General features: G+C 39.4%; 2 protein-coding genes across 2 annotated transcripts; both read right to left on the reverse strand.

Moving 5' to 3' along the window:
- Nucleotides 1–834: 834 nt before the first annotated feature.
- Nucleotides 835–4,460, reverse strand: LOC122687800 (beta-defensin 130B-like). The gene is made up of 2 exons (XM_043893463.1): nucleotides 4,399–4,460; nucleotides 835–1,012 (listed from the first exon to the last, which is right to left on the reverse strand). Exons 1-2 carry the CDS (start codon nucleotides 4,458–4,460, stop codon nucleotides 835–837), a joined length of 240 nt encoding a protein of 79 aa, XP_043749398.1.
- Nucleotides 4,461–11,154: 6,694 nt separating this feature from the next.
- Nucleotides 11,155–18,307, reverse strand: DEFB109B (defensin beta 109B). Its single transcript, XM_043893377.1, is given in 4 exon segments — nucleotides 11,155–11,366; nucleotides 16,027–16,045; nucleotides 16,048–16,209; nucleotides 18,175–18,307. Coding segments are annotated over 3 exon segments (306 nt in total). The 5' UTR covers nucleotides 16,123–16,209; nucleotides 18,175–18,307.
- Between the last annotated feature and the right edge of the window lie 4,417 nt (nucleotides 18,308–22,724).

A 22,724-nucleotide genomic window follows, 5' to 3' on the forward strand; every position in this document is an offset into this window, starting at 1 on the left:
CTGAGTTTATTTTATTTTATTTTATTTTCCATTTGGTTTTATTAGTTGGAGGCTAATTACTTTACAATTTTGTAGTGGTTTTTGCCATACATGACATTGCCATGTCAATACATGAATCAGCCATGGATTTACATGTGTTCCCCTTCCCGATCCCCCCTCCCACCTCCCTCTCCATCCCATCCCTCTGGGTCTTCCCAGTGCACCAGCCCTGAGCACTTGTCTCATGCATCCAACCTGGGCTGGTGATCTGTTTCACCCTTGATAGTATACTTGTTTCAATGCTGTTCTCTCAGAACATCCCACCCTCGCCTTTTCCCACAGAGTCTAAAAGTCTGTTCTGTACATCTGTGTCTCTTTTTCTGTTTTGCATATAGGGTTATTGTTACCATCTTTTTAAATTCCATATATATGCTTTAGTATACTGTATTGGTGTTTATCTTTCTGGCTTACTTCACTCTGTATAAGGGGCTCCATTTTCATCCATCTCATTAGAACTGATTCCAATGAATTCTTTTTAATGGCTGAGTAATATTCCATAGTATATATGTAAATTTTATCTTTATCTTTTTTAAGAGAATCATCTTTAGGGTATAAGATGTCCTGTCGTTTAGTTTAGTCTTGTAGTTCTTAAGAGGCTGGCAGTGCATTGAGAAGAAGTTCCCCGGGGATGAATACAAGTAGAATTAGGACATTTATTTCCAGTCAATGGAGAAAAAACAAGTTTAAGAGGAGTCTGTATAATTTATCCTCAAGTTCTGGAGTTCTGGGCCACACTGGAGCCTTTGAAGTTCATGCATGTGTTCTAGAGTTTGAAGAGCCTACAGTTGGCTCCTATCAAGGAGATTTTGATTTGGGAGCTGGCGTTGGATAGGGAAAAAATACCCACCACTTTCTACAACATCTTTTCTCTTCATTACATACACCAATGGGCTGTTCTACGCTGGTGCAGCCTCCGTCTTTGCACACCCCTTTCAGCAGATTACATTGTTTCTGTCCTGGGATAAGGCCAGTCCTTGCTGCACAGAAAGAAATGTAACAATGTCATTAATTCACCATCCATGTATTGATATGTACATAAAGCAATACATTTACAGAAGAATGGCTTCAAGATAGAATAAATGATATTAATACCCTTTATCTATTTCTACACAGATTCTGGTGGTTCCTCGGGCTCCATTCTGTTTGGGTACCTCCAAAGATAATGATCTCAGGATTAGAAAAAAAAGGAAGCTACCCTACACTTGAAACTCCTTCTGTGGCAGAACCAGGAAAAGAAACTCTAAAGAAAGAACAGTGGAAGTAGTGTTAAAAAAGGAAAGACACCTCAGGCTCATAGGCTTCCTAAAACCTGTAGATGATCCTACTTTAAGGGTAAACTGAAACTCCTGGCTGATAGAGATACTAGTGATCTACCACTTCCCAGTGTAAAGTTTGGTGAACTTGCCCTTCTGGTTCATTTGTATTTATTTGTTTGTTTTTGGCTACACTGTGTCTTTGTTGCTGCGGCCAGGCTTTCTCTTGCTGTGGCAAGTAGGGGCCACTCTTTGTTGTGGGGCAGAAGCTTCTCCTTGCAGTGACTTCTCTTGTTGCAGAACATGGGCATTAGGGCACTCAGGCTCAGTAGTTGTGACACACAGGCTTACTTGCCCTGTGGCATGTGGGATCTTCCCGGACCAAGGATTGAACCTGTGTTCCCTGAACTGGCAGTTGGATTCTTAACCACTGGGCCAGTAGGGAAGTCCTTGCCCTCATTCTTGAAGCATCCCTACAGATTTAGCATTGGCTTTTGTAGCTTTTCATAATCCCATGAAATGCGTGGCACATTTTCTGGTGTAAACTACTGCTGTCTTCTAGGGGCCTTCTTGCCATTCCTTGCACACACTGTGTTTTCTTCTGCATCAGGGAAATTACACTGGCTTCTTCCTTTGCCAGAAGCATTGAGGGCTCCTTGCAAGTGCTTTATCCATGAACGCTTAAGCTTCTAGTTTTCAGCTCAAAAGGCATACCTCAAGAAACTCTTCCCAGATGTTGCAAATCGACCATGACCACATGCTTCAGGCACTTTTAATACTCTGTTCTTCTTCATTGTACTTGGTAAAATTTATAATTATAGATAAATTTGTTTTCATTTACCTGGTGTCTGTCTTTTGTACTGTGGGAAGACGCCCTTCCTTTTGCTTCCCGTTGCATCTTTTGTATTTCCCATAGCCCATGGAAATGGGTGCTCAGTACACACTTCTTACCACTGAATGCAGTTACGTGTTCTTTGATGCTACACACACTATTTGTCTCTTATTCCTTCTAAAACTTCCTGGCTCCAGCCTGTTTTTGGCTGTCTGGTCCTCAGTCTTGGATATACAATTGTATTTGTGGGTGTCTAGTCTTATTATTACCCTATGAACTTCTCTAAATCTTAGGCCTAGATTTCTTGGAGTCTCATTTTCCTGTCAGTTATTTCTGGTCTTTGTTCTAGGATAATCTTTTTAAAAATTGCTTTTCACCCTGAGACTGAAACACTGCCATATCCTTTTCCCTACTCCAGTGATGACTTTTGGCTGGATCTTTACTTCCAGGAGAACTGTCCCCCTTAACATTTTTTTTTAATTAAAAAAAAAAATGCCCTTAACATGGGGTACGAATGACTTTGGATGGAGACAGTCATTTATGTTGAACTGAATTTAGCTTAAGTGGTGGAAAGCAAGCATAAGCAAAAAATTTAAAAAAATAAAAATAAAATAAAATATTCACTAGTCAATCATGTAGACATAATTGTCTTGAGGCAATTGCTTTCAGCAATCTGAGAATTTATCACTATTATCTAATTTTAAGGAACACTGATCAGGAAAATCTAAAGACTAGTGTAAGTTGTCTGAATAACAATGCCAGAATATTAAGCCAATTGGACATGCCTACCACAAACACTGAATAGAAAGAGTTTAGAGTTAAGTGAAGTAACATGTTTCAAAGACATTGTGACTCCCCAAAGAGGAACCTTAAAAATCTTCTCAGGTTCCACAATGTCTAATTAGGAGATTAAAAACCCTGACAGAAATTAGAGTTACCACTCTGTGGGCACAGAGTAATGGAAACACTGACCCAGACTAAAAATACTTGGTTCAACAATGAAGTCCTACTGTAAAACACTTGGAGCACTGCTCAATGTCGTATGTGGCCAGGATGGGAAGGCAGTTTTGGGGAGAATGGATTCATATATATGTATGGCTGAGTCCCTTTGCTGTCTACCTGAAACTATCACAACATTGTTAATTGGCTATAGTCCAATATAAAATAAAAGTTAAAAAGAAATACTCAGTTCCAGCTGCAATGTTGCCCCTACCTACGTGACCTTAGTGAAAACACTCTTTATGTGGACATGGATCTTCTTATCTGTAAAATTAAGAAATTAACTATTAGTTGCCTTCTATCTTTAAGTCCTTAACATCGTATAATTTTACGTTAGCCGTCACTGCAAGTGTGTTGTCTTCTGACAGAACTGAGGGCCAGATGAAAATTATGTGAACTCCCTCAAGAGTTCACAAATCAAGGGGGCAACTATACATCAGAGTTCCTAAGATATTCATAGATCAGGTACAGATCAAACAAGTCAATATATTTGATTGTATTTGAAAGAATGTTATAAATGATTCAAGGAACAGAGAGAGTTACCCAAATGAACCCAGATGTTGAGGGGTGGAAACACCCTGTCATAAACAGTTTTACAAGGATGTGAACAACCCAGGCTGAAAATGACACATTCCCTTCCTCTTTTATCTACACTTTAATATTCCAACTTCTCGGTCATGAGTACCAAGGATGTACCTCAAACTGTTAGAATTCCTTCCTTCTTATTTTGCATTATGCTTAAAATTTTGCCACTGAAGTGCCATCCCAAATTTCTGTGCTTTTTCCAAATTCCTCTGCCCCCTGTTGGTTTTAAATAACTTGATAAAATTCTCTTTTGTTGTTGTTGGTGTTGAGTTGTCTTACACACCTAACTTGCACCCTTCACAAATATTCCTTTGCCAATAGACTCCAGGTCACTTTGATTCACTAACCAAGTCTGACCCAATAGCTGCCATTTCCACTGAATCTTTTGGAGATGGGGGCCCTTGTGAAAGCTGCTTGATTTGTATCCTTGTGTCAGATGTCAAGGCTTCTCCCCCTCCCCCTATATTTGAGCTGCCTTTTGTAATCATGGAGCTCTTGGAACTTGTTTTCTGTTGGTGGAAATCCTTGTCTTTCTTCCCAATTTGGACCCCATCCATTCTAAGGAGGACGCTTATGTTGGACCTCGGTATCCCTGAGACTGTGCTTTAGGGTCTGAGTCAAGATGGCCATGGTATAACTCAGTGTCCGAGTGGGTCTCCTAAGAAACCCAGCTCAACAGTTGTTTGCCACCTACCTTTTGGTATTAGAGCCAAAGAGAGAAGGAGAACAGAAAGCAATAAATGGAGTCTCATGGTTGAATGCCTGGTAGAGCAGTGAGCAATCAGGAACAGCAGGATACAGCGCCTTTTATTTACTTCTGCAGACCAAGAGTCCTTTTAGTCAGTGAAGCTTAACAAGTAAGAAAACAAAACAGAGAAGCTGGAATGTTTCCAAACCCTGGGCTCTCTAAATTTGGTGACAAATTAACCTAACCACTGGAGACCAGATGGCTTATCCTGTACTTTTTCTGTGGGCTCTCATATTTTTCAGAGGTCAGTATCTCTGACCAGCATCTTTTGAAGGATCACTGAGTGCAAAGTCCTGCTTACCACAAAGTCCTCTGTGTTGCAAGGGGACTCTTTATCATATGAGGAAGAAAATAATTGCCTAAGGTCTATTTCTGGAAAAAAATAAGCTGTACTTTTAAGTTATTTCTTTTTCTTTTTTTTTTTTTTTTTGCTGGAAAGAATTTATTTTTTATTTTATTTTTTTTATTAGTTGGAGGCTAATTACTTCACAACATTTCAGTGGGTTTTGTCATACATTGATATGAATCAGCCATAGATTTACACATATTCCCCATCCCGATCCCCCCTCCCACCTCCCTCTCCACCCGATTCCTCTGGGTCTTCCCAGTGCACCAGGCCCGGGCACTTGTCTCATGCATCCCACCTGGGCTGTTGATCTGTTTCACCATAGATAGTATACATGCTGTTCTTTTGAAATATCCCACCCTCACCTTCTCCCACAGAGTTCAAAAGTCTGTTCTGTATTTCTGTGTCTCTTTTTCTGTTTTGCATATAGGGTTCTCATTACCATCTTTCTAAATTCCATATATATGTGTTAGTATGCTGTAATGTTCTTTACCTTTCTGGCTTACTTCACTCTGTATAATGGGCTCCAGTTTCATCCATCTCATTAGGACTGATTCAAATGAATTCTTTTTAATGGCTGTGTAATATTCCATGGTGTCTATGTACCACAGCTTCCTTATGCATTCATCTGCTGATGGGCATCTAGGTTGCTTCCATATCCTGGCTATTATAAACAGTGCTGTGATGAATATTTGGGTGCATGTGTCTCTTTCAGATCTGGTTTCCTCAGTGTGTATGCCCAGAAGTGGGATTGCTGGGTCATATGACAGTTCTATTTCCAGTTTTTTAAGAAATCTCCACACTGTTCTCCATAGCGGCTGTACTAGTTTGCATTCCCACCAACAGTGTAAGAGGGTTCCCTTTTCTCCACACCCTCTCCAGCATTTATTGCTTGTAGACTTTTGGATAGCAGCCATCCTGACTGGCGTGTAATGGTACCTCATTGTGGTTTTGATTTGCATCTCTCTGCTAATGAGTGATGTTGAGCATCTTTTCATGTGTTTGTTAGCCATCTGTATGTCTTCTTTGGAGAAATGTCTGTTTAGTTCTTTGGCCCATTTTTTGATGGGGTCATTTATTTTTCTGGAATTGAGCTGCAGGAGTTGCTTGTATATTTTTGAGATTAATCCTTTGTCTGTTTCTTCATTTGCTATTATTTTCTCCCAATCTGAGGGCTGTCTTTTCACCTTACTTATAGTTTCCTTTGTAGTGCAAAAGCTTTTAAGTTTCATTAGGTCCCATTTGTTTAGTTTTGCTTTTATTTCCAATATTCTGGGAGGTGGGTCATAGAGGATCTTGCTGTGATTTATGTCAGAGAGTGTTTTGCCTATGTTCTCCTCTAGGAGTTTTATAGTTTCTGGTCTTACATTTAGATCTTTAATCCATTTTGAGTTTATTTTTGTGTGTGGTGTTAGAAAGTGCTCTAGTTTCATTCTTTTACAAGTGGTTGACCAGTTTTCCCAGCACCACTTGTTAAAGAGGTTGTCTTTTTTCCATTGTATATCCTTGCCTCCTTTGTCAAAGATAAGGTGTCCATAGGTTCGTGGATTTATCTCTGGGCTTTCTATTCTGTTCCATTGATCTATATTTCTGTCTTTGTGCCAGTACCATACTGTCTTGATGACTGTGGCTTTGTAGTAGAGTCTGAAGTCACGCAGGTTGATTCCTCCAGTTCCATTCTTCTTTCTCAAGATTACTTTGGCTATTCGAGGTTTTTTGTATTTCCATACAAATTGTGAAATTTTTTGGTCTAGTTCTGTGAAAAATACCGTTTGTAGCTTGGTAGGGATTGCATTGAATCTATAGATTGCTTTGGGTAGAATAGCCATTTTGACAATATTGATTCTTCCAATCCATGAACACGGTATGTTTCTCCATCTGTTTGTGTCCTCTTTGATTTCTTTCATCAGTGTTTTATAGTTTTCTATGTATAGGTCTTTTGTTTCTTTAGGTAGATATACTCCTAAGTATTTTATTCTTTTTGTTGCAATGGTGAATGGTATTGTTTCCTTAATTTCTCTTTCTGTTATTTCATTGTTAGTATATAGGAATGCAAGGGATTTCTGTGTGTTAATTTTATATCCTGCAACTTTACTATATTCATTGATTAGCTCTAGTAATTTTCTGGTAGAGTCTTTAGGGTTTTCTATGTAGAGGATCATGTCATCTGCAAATAGTGAGAGTTTCACTTCTTCTTTTCCTATCTGGATTCCTTTTACTTCTTTTTCTGCTCTGATTGCTGTGGCCAAAACTTCCAACACTATGTTGAATAGTAGTGGTGAGAGTGGGCACCCTTGTCTTGTTCCTGATTTCAGGGGAAATGCTTTCAATTTTTCACCATTGAGGGTGATGCTTGCTGTGGGTTTGTCATATATAGCTTTTATTATGTTGAGGTATGTTCCTTCTATTCCTGCTTTCCGGAGAGTTTTAATCATAAATGAGTGTTGAATTTTGTCAAAGGCTTTCTCTGCATCTATTGAGATAATCATATGGTTTTTATCTTTCAATTTGTTAATGTGGTGTATTACATTGATTGATTTGCGGATATTAAAGAATCCTTGCATTCCTGGGATAAAGCCCACTTGGTCATGGTGTATGATTTTTTTAATGTGTTGTTGGATTCTGTTTGCTAGAATTTTGTTAAGGATTTTTGCATCTATGTTCATCAGTGATATTCAAACTCATGTCCATCGAGTCGGTGATGCCGTCCAGCCATCTCATCCTCTGTTGTCCCCTTCTCCTCCTGCCCCCAATCCCTCCCAGCATCAGGGTCTTTTCCAATGAGTCAGCTCTTCACATGAGGTGGCCAAAGTATTAGAGTTTCAGCTTCAACATCAGTCCTTCCAATGAACACTCAGGACTGATCTCCTTTAGGATGGACTGGTTGGATCTCCTTGCAGTCCAAGGGACTCTCAAGAGTCTTCTCCAACACCATGGTTCAAAAGCATCAATTTTTCGGTGCTCAGCTTTCCTTACAGTCCAACTCTCACATCCATACTTGACCAGTGGAAAAACCATAACCTTGACTAGACGGACCTTTGTTGGCAAAGTAATGTCTCTGCTTTTTAATATGCTATCAAGGTTGGTCATAACTTTCCTTCCAAGGAGTAAGCGTCTTTTAATTTCATGGCTGCAGTCACCATCTGCAATGATTTTGGAGCCCCCAAAAATAAAATCTGACACTGTTTCCACTCTCTCCCCATCTATTTGCCATGAAGTGATGGGACCAGATGCCATGATCTTAGTTTTCTGAATGTTGAGCTTTAAGCCAGCTTTTTCCACTTTCCTCTTTCACCTTCATCAAGAGGCTTTTTAGTTCATCTTCACTCTCTGCCATAAGGGTGGTGTCATCTGCATATCAGAGTATCTCAATTTGATACATTTACATATTATAAGACAATTGCTGCCACCGTGTTAGCTATTACCTCTCCTTGGTCACCTTTTTCTTTTTTTGTGTGGTGAAGACAAGATTTAGTTTTCCATTACTTTGAAGTTTATAATACAGTATTATTGACTATTATCACTATCTTGTGCCTTAAATCTCCAGAACTTACTTATCTACTAGTTGTAAGTTTGTACCCTTAAATAGGGAAAAGAAAATGGCGACCCACTCCACTATTCTTGCCTGGAGAATAGCATGGACAGAGGAGCCTGGAAGGCTACAGTCCACGGGGTCATAAGAGTTGCACACAACTTAGCAACTAAACCACCACAACCTCCCTTAAATAACATCTCCTTAATTCCCCCACCCCAAGCCCCTGGTAACCACCATTCTGCTCTATGTTTTTATGAGTTTTGCCTTTTTACATTCCACATAAAAGTGGTATCATACAATATTTGTCTTTCTATGTTGAACTCACCTCACTTTGACTTAATGCTCTCAAGGTACATCTATGTTGGTGGAAATGACAGGATTTCCTTTTTTTCTCATGACTGAGTAATATTTTATTGTATATGCACACCATATCTTCTTTATCCATTCATCCATTGGTGGACACTTGGGTTGTTGTCATATCTTTTGTGAATAATACTGGAATGCTGGAATGTGGGAGTGCAGATAATTCTTCAAGATTCTGATTTTATTTCCTTTGTGTATATACCCCAAGGTGAGATTACTGGATCATATAGTGGCTCTATTTTTACTTTTTGAAGAATATCCATGCTGTTTTCTGTAATGACTGGATCATTCTACATTCTACTAACAGTGCACAAGTTTCTCTTTTCTTCACGTCCTCACCAACACTTGTTATCTTGTCTTCTTAATGACAGCCATTATGGTAGGGGTGCAGTAATATTTCATTGTGGTTTTGATTTGCATTTCCTGATAATTAGTGATATCAAGACTCTTTTCATGTACCTGTTGGTCATTTGTATGTTTCTTTGGAAAAATCCGTTCAATTTCTTTGACCATTTTTTTTTTTAATTGTGTTATTCAGTTTTTGTTTTTGAGTTGTATGAGTTCTTCACATATTTATACATATTAACCCTTATCTGATGTATCATTTGCAAATGTTTTCTTACATTCTGTAGCCTTTTCATTTTTAAACTTTTTGTTTATTTGTTTTTGGTTGCACTGGGTCTTTGTTGCTGCATGCGGGGTACTCTCTAGTTATGGTGCGAGGGCTTTTCATTGTGGTGGCTTCTCTTTTTGTGGAGCATAGGCTCTAGGCGCACACTCTCAGTAGTTGTGGTTCATGGGCTTAGTTGCTCCATGGCATGTGGGATCTTCCCAGACCAGGGATGGAACCCATGTTCCCGGCACTGGCAGGCAGGTTCTTCTCCACTGTAAATCCACCTTTTCATTTCTGAAGATTGTTTCTTTTGCAATGCAGAGCTTTTTTAGTTTGATGTATTCCTGCTTGTTAATTTTTGCTTGTTGCTTTTGGTGTCATGTCCCAAAACATTTTGTTGCCAAGGCAAATGTCAAGTTTTCCCGTTTTCTTTTAGGAGTTTTATGGTATAGGATCTTATATTTAAGTCCTTAATTCATTTCAAGTTAACTTTTGTGAGTGGTATAAGGTAGGGGTACAATTTCAGTGTTCTCCATGTGATTATCCAGTTTTTTCAACACTGTTTATTGGAGAGATTGTCATTTCCCCATTGAGTGTTCTTGACTCCCTTGTCAAACACTAGTTTATTTCATAAATACTGCATTATATGATGAAAGAAGGGGAGTCTTCACTACCAAACCACACTTCCTTAATCATTGAAGTTTTCCATGTGACTAAAAACTGACTCCTTCTAAGGACAACTTTGAGGTATGTAGTTGAACTCAAGTCCTAAGGGCATTCAAGGAAAGTAAGGCCTTATGACTCTAGCGAAGAAAGTGAAGTTGTAGTCAGAAGTTGTGACAGGTCAAAAATCTATTTAAAAAGGGTGTTGACAGCATACCCTGAGAGAGGTTACTGTGTTTTTCACAGTAAAATGTTTAGGTTCTAGAAAAGAGAATTATTTGTGTAGAAGAAAACAACTGAGAGTCTCTAAGTGATCACAATGTTTCCTCACTGCAGGAGGACATCGATATCTTTTTTTGTTAACTGAGGTTTTATTTGTTAGTATACTTATTTCTGTTGGTCTTAAACCTTCTGTTCCCTCCCTTTTGATCTCATCTTTTTGCAGTTATCTGCCATGCAGTTATAATACTTATATATCACCTCAAATTATTTCCTCTTGCCTCATTCCAGTTTTCTCCCCGTTCCCTATTTATATCTCCTCCACTCCCGGATCATTTCTAGATTTGGTTTTTGCATTTTCTTTGAACTCTCTGTGTGTCTATTTAATTGCACGGTATATAAAGATATCTTCATCTTTGCAACTTGTTGTTAATTTTTTTTTTATCTTTCTGTGACAAATTTTTAAATATTTGTTAAATAAATGGGCTTTCTGACTTTTTTTCTTATATTTTTCATGGGAGTATAATTGCTTTACAATGCTGTGTTAGTTTCTGTTGTAATATGAAGCGAATCAGCCATATAGTATATATACATATGTGTATATGTATGTGTAAAACCCCTCTATCCCACCCCACCCCCATCCTACCCATCTAGGTCATTGTAGATTGCCCAGCTGAGCTTCGTGTGCTTTATAGCAACTTCCCACTGGCTAGTTTATGCATTGTAGTGTATATATATCAATCCCAACCTTTCTTACTTTTAAAGAGATTTTCTGGATCTGAAAATGAGTCTCAAAGCAGTATCAGGGTAGATGTGAACTCTCCTATATATATATATTTTTTTTGGGGGGTGATAGATGATAGATGTTGGTAATAAAATGTTGGTAATAAAAACAATAATGTTTAATATACACATTCTAAAATGTTTAGACACAAAGACATTTCCTTTTCGATGATTTTTCAAGTTTCATTTTGCATCTTCTTATGGGGTGCTTCATAATCTGAATAGATAATGGGCATTGGAACTGGCAAAAGAATCCACCAGGCACGACAGCATCTCCAGCTTCTTCGGCAGGTACCAAGCACATCCTCTATCAATTTGCAGGTGTCTTTTCTGCAAACACCATTCACATTGAGACAGTGGTTTTCTGCAGATGAAAATCCACTTCTTACTGCAGAAGACTCCGTAAGATCATTAGTCCATGAAGGGAGTATAAACCTGTAAATTTTGGTATGAGATTAAAAGAGTTCTAGGGTGAGCATTTCTACATGGAGGAAAGAAACTGGACAAAGAGTCCATCTAATTGCTTTATCACAGGCACTGACTCCTTTTTACCCAAGAGCCAAAATAATGACAAAGTCCTCCCTCCTTTCCTTATATGTTTAGTCTTCAAATGTAACCTTGGTAAATGTTGAACAATGAAGGGATAGACAAAATGTATGTTCTAAATACACCAATGTCCTTATTTTTACTCCTTTATATGGACCTTCAACCAGTATTTGCCAAATGTCTTCTATTCACTAGGCATTTTTTGCACTGGCAATAGAACAGTGAGAATGGCAGAAATGTTTCTATTTCTCATAGCACCTACAGTCAGTGAGGAAAAGGTGACCATACAAAAATAGAATAATTTCAGAAAGTGATAAGTGGTTAGAACACAATAATACAATAATGGGCCAGTTATAGTCTGGAGGATGGAGTTAATAAAAATGGACTGAGAAAGGCTTTCTGAGGATAGCATTTGAACTGAGATTTGAGTGATGAAAATGAGATAGACAAGCAGATATTCATGTGAGGAAATGATAGGTATATAGGAAACAAGGTCCTTTGCTTAGTTTATTTGAAGGACAGAAAGACCTGTGTGGATGGAGCATATTGAGGAAAAAAATAACTTTGATAAGAAATGAGGTGACCTTGATTTAACACAGTCAGGACATTTGGGGCTTGTAGGTCACAGGAAGCTTGTAGACTCATATAGTTAACATTGCAGCTTCCTTCCGTCAGCTTCTCAGTGCTCAATCTTCTTTAAAAATGTTTGGCATTTTCACCTCCTATTTCCTACAATCCATTTAGATAAGGGGTAGGGGAAAGTTTCAGGAAAAAAGACCCTGTGAGTACTTAATTGTGGTACTGGTTTATTCTACACTAATAGAAAGAGGAGAGTGAGAAAGTTGGCTTAAAACTCAACATTCAGAAAACTAAGATCATGGCATCTGGTCCCATCACTTCATGGCAAATAGATGGGGAAACAGTGGAAACAGTGATAGGCTTTATTTTAGAGGGCTCCAAAATCACTGCAGATGGTGACTGCAGCCATGAAATTAAAAGACACTTGCTCCTTGGAAGAAAAGTTATGATCAACCTGCTACTGCTGCTGCTAAGTCGCTTCAGTCGTGTCCAACTCTGTGCAACCCCATAGACGGCAGCCCACCAGGCTCCGGTGTCCCTGGGATTCTCCACAAGAACACTGGAGTGGGTTGCCATTTCCTTCTCCGATGCATGAAAGTGAAAACTGAAAGTGAAGTTGCTCAGTTGTGACTCTTCACGACCCCATGGACTGCAGCCTACCAGGCTCCTCCATCCATGGGATTTTCCAGGCAAGAGTACTGGAGTGGGTTGCCATTGCCTTCTCCATGATCAACCTAGACAGCTTATTAAAAAGCTGCGACATTACTTGGTCAACAAAGGTCTGTCTAGTCAAAGCTATGGTTTTTCCAGCAGTCGTGTATGGATGTGAGAGTTGGACTATAAAGAAAGCTGAGCACTGAAGAATTGATGCTTTTGAACTGTGGTGTTGGAGAAGACTCTTGAGAGTCCCTTGGACAGCAAGGAGATCCAACCAGTACATCCTAAAGGAAATCAGTCCTGAATATTCATTGGAAAGACTGATGTTGAAGCTGAAACTGCAATACTTTGGCCACCTGATGTGAAGAACTGACTCATTTGAAAAGACCCTGATGCTGGGAAAGATTGAAGGCGGGAGGAGAATGGGATGACAGAGGATGAGATGGTTGGATGGCATCACTGACTCAATGGACATGAGTTTGAGTAAGCTCCAGGAGTTGGTGATGGACAGGGAAGCCTGGCATGCTGCAGTCCATGGGGTCGCAAAGAGTCGGACAGGACTGAGCAACTGAACTGAACTGAACTAAAGAGAAAACCTTTCAATCTCTACATATTTCAATCATCTCAGAAAGAAGTAGAGGTTATTTTTTCTTTCCAAATTAGATATGATCTACCTAACTCAATGGACAGGGAAATTTTCATCATGGAGTGTATCCATCAGAGGAAAAGTAAATTGTAGACCTTCTCAATGATCCTTTTAATTAAATCTTAAGAAGGTAAAATGTACTAGAAAGCTGAAAATTGGTCATTGTGTCCAGACCATTATTTCCTCCCAGTAACTTATATGGTAGAAAATTTAATTTACTAAGTAGCTCTCTAGTTGTAGAGCTAAATAAACTAGGCTTCTAGTAAAAAATCTATCTAAAGCAAGAGTTAGGAAACAGATAGTTAATAGCTTCACCTTGGACTTACCTGTGTGTTGTGAATTTGCATAGTGTCAAGATTTTAACACCCAAGAAATAATACAAAGTCCATTTATAATGGATGAAGTCTATTAAATAAGTTATTTTGAGTGTAATCTTATTAATTATATTTATATTTCTCTATTGAGGTCATTCCTAGCTAAGAATGATAAGTCAATATTTTTAGATTAAAATTTGGTGGTGATGTTCCCGTTTACTGTAACAGAATGACATAGACAATATACTCACTTGGTCAAGTAACTGAAACATATGTTTGAAGGGGAGAATGGAAAAGTAAATCAACACTGACACCTGATAAACATTATTTTTTAAATAGGAAGAGAAGAGTATTGCTTTAACCAAGTTAAAGTTTGTCTGAACACAAAAATCCAAGTAATATTTCATAGTAAAATATAGCTTCAATCCCATGAAAATCAGAAATAGAAGAATGTCCACAGTCAGTATTACATAAATACAGTTTTGAAATTTTTGAACCATGCCATGAGTTATAAGAAGGAAAGTCAATGATTACTTGAACCCTTCTTTCAATATCTCCCCAGATGCCATGGGAACGACGTAAGTAACATTTTGACAGAATGTGTAGGGGTGCCAGAAATCACAGGGTACCATCAGTGCATCAGAAACTGAGAAATAACTGAAAGACATAAACTAAACACAATCAGGTTGTAAGAAAGACTTAAACTTTGGCCAAAATTACAAGTTCAGTGCTCTCAAGCTACTGCTTTTATAGTAAAAGTACACCTTAGAGAATACCTTTGAAATATTTCTACTCTTGAAAATGGTATGTTAATGTCCTAAAATACTCTCTTTTTCAAGGGAAAAAGTCTGTGAACTGAAACTTGAGCAGTGGGCCCTCTGTATTGGTCAACTGGGTAGGTGGAGGGTTTTCTGGAAGGTCAATGCTGTGATCACCAGTCCTAACGCAGGGACTGACTCTTGGGTTTTGCACATTGCTGTTTGGTTAAGACTGGAACCCGGGAACTGAGAAAAGAAGGGAAGAGGTTTACAGCAGTAGCTTTGGATGGCTGCAGAAAACACACTCTCTATTGAGACCATAAGAACATAGCAGACTGAGTATAGTAAATGAATTTATTATGAAAGAAGATCAGGAAGGCAAGATATTAGGGGTACAGATTAATGGAAAAATAACATGTTTGGTCCTTCAAGGACTAAAGATATGGACTCATCCATGTAAGCAAATAATTATGTTCTTTACAAAGAGTGCAAGTGGAGTAGTTTACAGATCAATTTTTTTAAGAGCCCCAGTGATCTGGTTTCTCAAATAAAGCTAGTTAACTAAAATCCAAAGAGGTAACGACCTACTGTGGGGAGGAGGGGGAGGAAGGGGGAGCAGTGTACATGGTTTGTCTTACAGTCTTTTGGGCTCCTCTCAAAAGTCTTATATTTATTCTTAGCCTTAAGGATTTAAGATCATAGAGTCTCATATTTCATGTGGCTGTCTCCATTTCCCATCCCAATCATTTTCTTCCTACAGAACTCATGCATTAGTATTCCAAACTGTGTTTTCCTCCAAATTGCCTCGTTTTGCGGGACTAGGTTTAGGCTGAGGTACCTATTCTGTGTGATGCTATTTAACATATGAAGCCCTTCCTAAAATGTGGACCAGCACTTGATCTTTTCAGTTACCCCTTACTGGGGACTCTAACTCTCTTTCTGAAACCCTCTCCTGGGTCTGTGCCATTTATATAGCGTGGCCCAGTGGCCAGTTTAAATGAGACAAGTCTGGGTTATGCCTTAGTCCTGATACAGTGATAAGTGCTTCTTTCACTTTCCAAAGATGTCTAGTTCCGATTCTTTAAATGTTCGTCCTACGTCTATAATCATGGCTACACCTCCCCCATAATGAGAGTTGTGCTCATTATTACGCTGATTGGTCAGTTCCCTCAGGAGGCAAACCTACAGGACAGAGTCCCCAGGACACATCCTCTGCACTAACTCCTGTCGATAGGTCTCTGTCCATCTTTTTCTGACCTACTGAATAGATATTACGATAGATGCTGATGGAATTCAATCCTTTCCGATCTACCTGCCTACCAATGGGTCACTGTGCCTCACCTAGACATCCCAAGCAACAAAGTAAGGATAAAGCCGAATGTGATGCCATCGAGCATTCGGTTAACAGCGAAGGAATGATCTCTCTACCATCCTCCCCTATTGTCATCCTATGAGGTTTATGAATCTGCAAGACTGATTCCAGGGTATTGTCTGACCCTCCCAACAGCTTTCTGAACTGTGGACCCAGGTAACCAGTCGCCACTTTACCTGGGGATAAGAGGGTCAAGGGGATAAGAAGAGCGCAGAGAGCAGCAGGTGGAGCCTCACGGGTGAACAGCAGCTGGAGGAAAGGAGCGTCAGCATGGCTCAAGCTGGTAATCGCTGGGCGGGCAGGTCCGTGGCCTTTTATGGTGTCCCCTGGGCCTGCGGTTTTTCCATGGTTAGTAGAGCCTATCCAAAAGAGAGTTAACACAGTCTTCCACAGGAAATCTCCAGGGAAAAAAGTACATGGTGTGGTGGAAACTCAATGGATGGGAAAGCAGAAGCTGATGCCATGGGTTTCCCAGAGTCAGGATATCTGAGCTGTCTGCTGTGTTCCCTTACGGGGAGACCCTCCCAGCAGGGGATTGATGACTTTAGCAGTCAGCCGATGAAGACATAGTCAGTTCCTCTTTATGTTACATGGAAAATAGAAATTGAGTTCTGTTTCACATTTATAATGTCTAGAATTGAAAGTGTTTGCACATTTTGCCTTTAAAATTGCTGTTTTAGTTGCTCTGCAGTCTTTTTTAATATTTTTATTTATTTTTGACTGTGCTGAGTCTTTGTTGCTGTGTGGGCTTTTCCCTATTTGTGGCAAACAGGGGCTACTCCCTAGTTACGGTGAGCAGGTTTCTCATTGCAGTGGCTTCTCTTGTTTCAGAGGAGTGCAAGCTCTAGCGTGCTCAGGCTTCTAAAGTTGGGGCAAGTGGGGTCAGTAGTTGTGGTTCCTGGGCTCTAGAGCACAGCCTGAATAGTTGTGGCCCATGGGCTTAGTTGCTCTGCATCATTTGGGATCTTCACTGATCAGGGATTGAACCCATGTCTCCTGCACTGGCAGGCAGATTCTTTACCACCGAGCCAACAAGGAAGCCTGTTCTAAAGTCTTAATGGTATTTTTCACCTACTTGATCTACCAATTGTGAGTCGGGAAATGTCTGTGTTACTCTTGGTTCATTTATTGTGAAGTAACTAGACCAGGAGAACCCCATGGACAGAGGAGCCTGGTGGGCTACAGTCCATAGCATTGCAAAGAGTTGGGCATGCCTGAGGAGACTCAGCAGGCGACAAGACCTGTTACCTAGATTTCTAGGATGATGCAGCAATAGTATCAGTGACAGCAGCAGGAGAAATAACAGTGGGAGCAGTTCTATCAGTCAGGATCCAGCCAATCAGAACAGAGTAGGGCTTTGGTTTACAGAGAGAACTTACATCAGGATTTGTTCAAAGAGAACGCCGAGGGAACCCAGAAGCAACTGCAGGCAGTGGACATCACCCCTCGGTGAGACAACAAAATGGAAGAAGCCAGGAGCCAGGGGCGGACTCCTGTGGTCCTCAGGCCTCAGAGGAGGGGGCATGCTGCCCAGCCATGCTGGTGCCTCTGCAGACCTGAGGGGAGGCCTTTCAGAGTCAGTCCTCAGGTCTGTGAAGAGGGGCATCGACTAGTTGTTGCGGACACCTGTTTGAGGACATTGTGAGATGGGTTCTGTAGCCCCATGAGAATGTGGACCCAGGAGGCCACTGCTGCTCCTGGATGCAAGCCATTGTTGCTATAGCAACAGTGACAGGAACAAAACTGAGGGAGGAAGTCCATCCCCCTTCTCCAAGCTCTAACTCTCCCTGGAGAGTCCGTCCTTGAAGCCAATTGGCAAAAGAGTCTGGGAAATGCGATCTGCACCTTCCTGGTCCCCGAGTTCCTGTGAAGCATGGTGTCAAAGAGGGGGCATCTGGAACAAAGAGACTCTGGGGAAGTGACGCCACAGTGGATGCAATGTTAGAAAGTTCGAGCAGTCAGATTTTTTTTTCAACATGCAGATGTTTCAAGTGATTATGCTGTAAAGTCATTCTGCATTTCTTAGATTTTAAGTCACCTAGGGAAACAATGTTCCAGGGTGAAATACAAGGAGGGATATTGAACTGGGGATGAACTAAATCAGATTCATTCTGGCAATGGGATCTGATGATAATTGGGCCAGAAGGTGGGTAGACCCTGAAAAAGACCTAGAAGCAAAAACAAGAGAGAAGCAATACGTAAGAATGAAAAATGCTATCAGTTATGCTGGAGTATCTAAGAACCACTTTCCTATGCTGCCTGTCCATGAATTAAAGGCTCACCATTCTGAAGGATAGTTATGGGAGTAGGTGGGTGCCTCATACCTATTTAGGGCTTTTGTAGGGAGGCTACAACATGCTCTTGAGGCAGGATATTTACCACCTTCTGGTTTCTGGTTCTTATCGTTGTGTCAAAGCCTGTAGCAGAGTTTTTCAACCTCAGCGCTATTGATATTTTGGGTCAGATAATGCTTTGTTGAAGGTCATTTCTGTCATTGTAAGATGTCTAGTAGCATCCTTGGCTGGTAGCCTCTTGGCTACTATGAATAGATGCTGGTAGCATCTTTCTGGTTGTCACAACTGAAGGTATCTCTAGACATTGGCAACTGTGTGCTGGGGAGAAAAGCGTCTCCAGGTGAGAGGTCTGGTTTATAGGATCTAAGTCCTCATGCGGGTTGTTTTTCTTCTACTTTTGGACCACTCCTTAAGGCCAAGGTTTGGCTGTAGGGTTATCAGATGGGAGCTGACTTTGAATGAACCCAGGTAAAATTGGGGTTACATGAACTCATCAGGAGCAGAGCCAGACAGGGTTTTTTCCATCACTCAGTATCAGGGCCCACCGTTTTATAATTCAGACCGTAAGAGATGATGTGAGGACTTCTCTGCATGACTGGAACCCCTCCAGATTTTCAGCTGACCCCATGGTGGTGCCAGGTCTCAAAGGTACAGGAAGGTTCTGGGGGCAGAAGCCGTGGTCACTCAGGAAGGCCGTGTTCTGGGTGGAGGAATTCAGCAGGTTCTCGTAAGTGAATTCTATCCTGACATTAAAGCCTGAGGAAAAGAAGCCACAAGCTGTTAGGAGTCAAAGGGAGCTCTAAAAGCTGAAGAAAGCAACAGAACTGACGTTTGTGTTGTCTTTTAAGTCAGATATATTGAGATGTGTCTTACACAATAGAATTATTTTCATTAAAATTTAGCTCATTTCTATGAGTTTTTAAACATGCATATAGCTGTATAACCATCACCACAATCAATACCTAGACCAGTTCTATCACCTACAAAATCCCCGTCATATTCTTCTATATCTGACATCTCCTGTTCCCAGCCCCTGACAACATCTTATCTTTCTGTCCCTATAGTCTATCTTCTCTTCTTATCTATTTCTGCTTAAGTGAGGTTTTGGTAGTTTTTTTCTTTCAAAGAATTCACCCATTTTCATTGATCTTGTTGGATTTATGTACATAAAGCTATGCCTAATAATGTCTGGCTGTTCAGCTTCTATCTGTAGGATCTAATGTACTTTCTTTCATGGCTGGCATTGGTAATCTGTGTGTTTTTTGTCTCACTCTCTATCTCAGATCAGAATGGTAAGACATTTGTAAATTTTATTCATCTTTTCAAAGAACCAGGTTTTGATTTCAATTTTGTTTTCTGTTGCTTTTCTGTTTAATTTCTTTTATTATTTACATTAATCTCTTCCTTTTCTTGTTTTAGATTTAATTTGCTCTTTGATTATGTAAGTGTCTGGATACTATAAATTTTATTTTTATTCAAATGCTTAGCCATTTTTATCTAAAAGCATGTTGTTTAATTTCCTAATATATGGGAATTTTCCAAGCACTGAATATTGAAATCTGGTTTAATTCTATTAAGGTCAGAGTGTATTTTGCATGGTTTGGATAATTTTATGTTTGTTAAGACTTGTTTTGTTGCCCAGAATATGGTTTACTTTGGTAAGTGTACACTTAGAAAGAATGTTTATTCTGCTGTCATTGTGGGAAGCTTTTAAGCAATATTAATGGGATTGAATTGATATGCTTACAGAATTTTTGTTCTCATACATTACTGAAAAAGAAATGATTTTTTACTGAAATGTAATTAACATATAATATTAGTTTCAGGTGTACAAAATAATGATTAAATATTTTTATATATTGTGAAGTGATCACCACCAAGTCTAATTAACATCCATCACAAAGCATGGTTACAAATTTATTCCTTGTAATGAGAAATTTAAGATCACTCTCTTAGCAATTTCCCATAATACAATACAGTATTTTTACTATGTTCACCATGCTGTACACTATATCCCTAAGACTTATTTATTTTATAGCTGAAACTTTATACCTTTTGATCATTTCACCCTTTTTACCCGCCTCCAACACCCTCACTCCAATGACCACCAATCTTTTCTCTAAATCTGTGAGTTCATTGCCTTTTTTTTTTCTCATTTGAATTCTACATATAAATGAGGCCATACAGTATTTAATTTATTTCACATAGCATAATGCCATCAAGGTCCATCCATGTTGTCACACATGGCAGGATTTCCTTCTTTTTTATGGCTTAATATTTCATCATACATCTAATATATATCACATTTTCTTTATTTGTTCATCTATCAGTGGACACTTAGGTTTTTCTCCTATCTTGATTATTGTGAATAATGTTGCAATGAATATGGGAGCGCAGATATCTTTTTGAATTAGCATTTTTACTTCCTTAAAAAAAAACCCAGAAGCAGAATTCTTGCATCATATGGTAGTTTTCTTTTTAAAACAGTCTCTGCAAATGAAATGATCTTACATATAGAAAACCCTAAAGACTCCATAAATGGTTGTTAGAACTAACAAATGAACTAAGTAAAGTTTCAGAATACAAAATCAACATACAAAACAGCTGTATTTCTATATGCTAAAAATGAACTATCTGAAAATTTAGGAAAAAAATTGTCTTTGTGATAACATCTAAAACAATAAAATACTTAGGAATACATTTAACCAAAGAATTGAAACACTTATACACTGAGACTAGAAGACAATAATAAAGAAATTGAAGAAGACATAAATAAATGAAAAGATGTCCCTGAATGAAATATTGGTTGGTCATGAAAAAGAAGAAAGAAATCCATGGATGAACTTTGAGAATGTATGCTAACTGAAGTGAGTCAGAGAAAGACAAATCCTATATGATCTCATTTAAATATGGAATCTGAAAAAAAAAATTCAAACTCATAGAAACCACAAGTAGATTGGTGGTTGTGGGGGGGGTCAGGTGAATGGATGAAGGTGGTCAGAGGATACAAACTTCCAGCTATAAGATGAATAAGTTCTGTCAGGGGGGCTGTGTAATTTCCTCAGTTCTGTCTTACCACAGCAAAGATTTGAAACGGTGGTCCAGTTACAGCTCAATTAAAGCTCAGAATTTTATTCAACAAGCAAAGGAAAGTACACTCTCGAAGCATGAGGGTGGGCTGACCCCAAAGGAAAGGCCCAATCTTGGCTCCTCTTTTTATATGTTTGATCTCCTTCCCCTGAGCCTGCCCTATATAAATTGGGCTAGCCAGGAAGGCTGTTTGTTTCACATGAGGTTCTCCCTCCGGTCCTTGGATTTTCTTTTGTTCTATTTTCACGGGCTTTTTCCTTTCTTTTCCTTTTAATCACTGCCATTTTGGACTCCTTTTTCCTATTCTAACTACTTAACAATTCTGGAGATCTAATATACACCCTGCTATGTATAGTTAACATTTTATTGTATAATTGAAAGTTGAAAAGGGAGTAGATCTTAACAATTTGTATCACATATGCAAAAAAATTCTAACTATCTCAGTTGATTATGAATTACTGTGCTAATTATTCAGTGATAAATATGTGTGTTAAAAAACTGGGCAAAGGACCTAAATAGACATTGTTCTAAAGGAGTCATATCAGAGGCTAATAGTTACATGAGAAATTGCTGAACATTACTACTCATCAGGGAAATGCAAGTCAAATCTTGCATTCAAGGAGATATCATCCACACCTGTTAGCATGGCTATTGTCAAAAAATAAAAGAGAAAAAGTGTTGTTGAAGATGTGGAAAGAGCGGGGACCCAGAGCACTGGCTGTGAAGAGGGTGTGAGAAGAACTTGTCTTTTATCTGGTTGTCATTCTGTCCATGATTCAGCTTGCTGGTGACGTCCAGGAAGATTTCCTGTGAGCTGCCCTATTGTCAGGAAGGGAGACCCCATGAGGCTGCATGGAGTGAAGTGGTGCATTCTCTAAGTCAGAAAAGGGATTCCTCTCCCCAGATGAAGGGCAGAGGGCTGCAGGGCCAGCTGAAAATAGGAGATGAGAGAGTTCCTGCCCCCAATTGGAGCTCATCCAGGCCAGATAAAAAGATGGAAACCAAACCACGGCCAAGTGTGAGGATACATCACAGGATTCTTCGAACAGGTTCTGTGTTCTTTGCTTATTGAGAACTCACTAAGAATCCCTGTGAGAAGAAAGACAGAAGAGAGATAAGAGTGAAAGAGAATGTCAACTACAAATTGGCAGTTGCTGGTCAACTGCATATTGGCACTTGCCAAGAGCATTTGCCAGGAACTGAATAACAAGTAGGGCATTTGCCATCTGCCTTTGTGGAGATTGAACTCTGTGCTGCTGCAGCTGTTGACCTTCAACATCTGCTGAGGGAGTCCAGGGTGGAGTGAGGCACTCTGTGCTCCAGGAAATCTGGTGGAACAGGTCTTTAGATAGATATTTTCAGGAACTGATTTTATGATCCCAACCCTTGCATCTCCTCATATCTAAAAAAGCACTAAATACCTTCATAATGATATCAGCTCCTCACAACTAGCAGAAAACCTTTTGTAAAATGAGTGCTTGATTGTACTG

This window comes from Cervus elaphus, chromosome 32, assembly GCF_910594005.1.
Source record: "Cervus elaphus chromosome 32, mCerEla1.1, whole genome shotgun sequence".
Classification (NCBI taxonomy): Eukaryota; Metazoa; Chordata; class Mammalia; order Artiodactyla; family Cervidae; genus Cervus; species Cervus elaphus.

What these genes read in the sequence shown, in the direction of transcription:
- LOC122687800 (XM_043893463.1), bottom strand. Translation starts at nt 4,460, where the DNA reads ATGAGACTCCATTTATTGCTTTCTGTTCTCCTTCTCTCTTTGGCTCTA. An exon ending in GCTCTAATACCAAAAGGTAG is followed by an intron (nt 1,013 to 4,398) that starts GTGGCAAACAAC and finishes CTGTGCAGCAAG; the next exon opens with GACTGGCCTTATCCCAGGAC.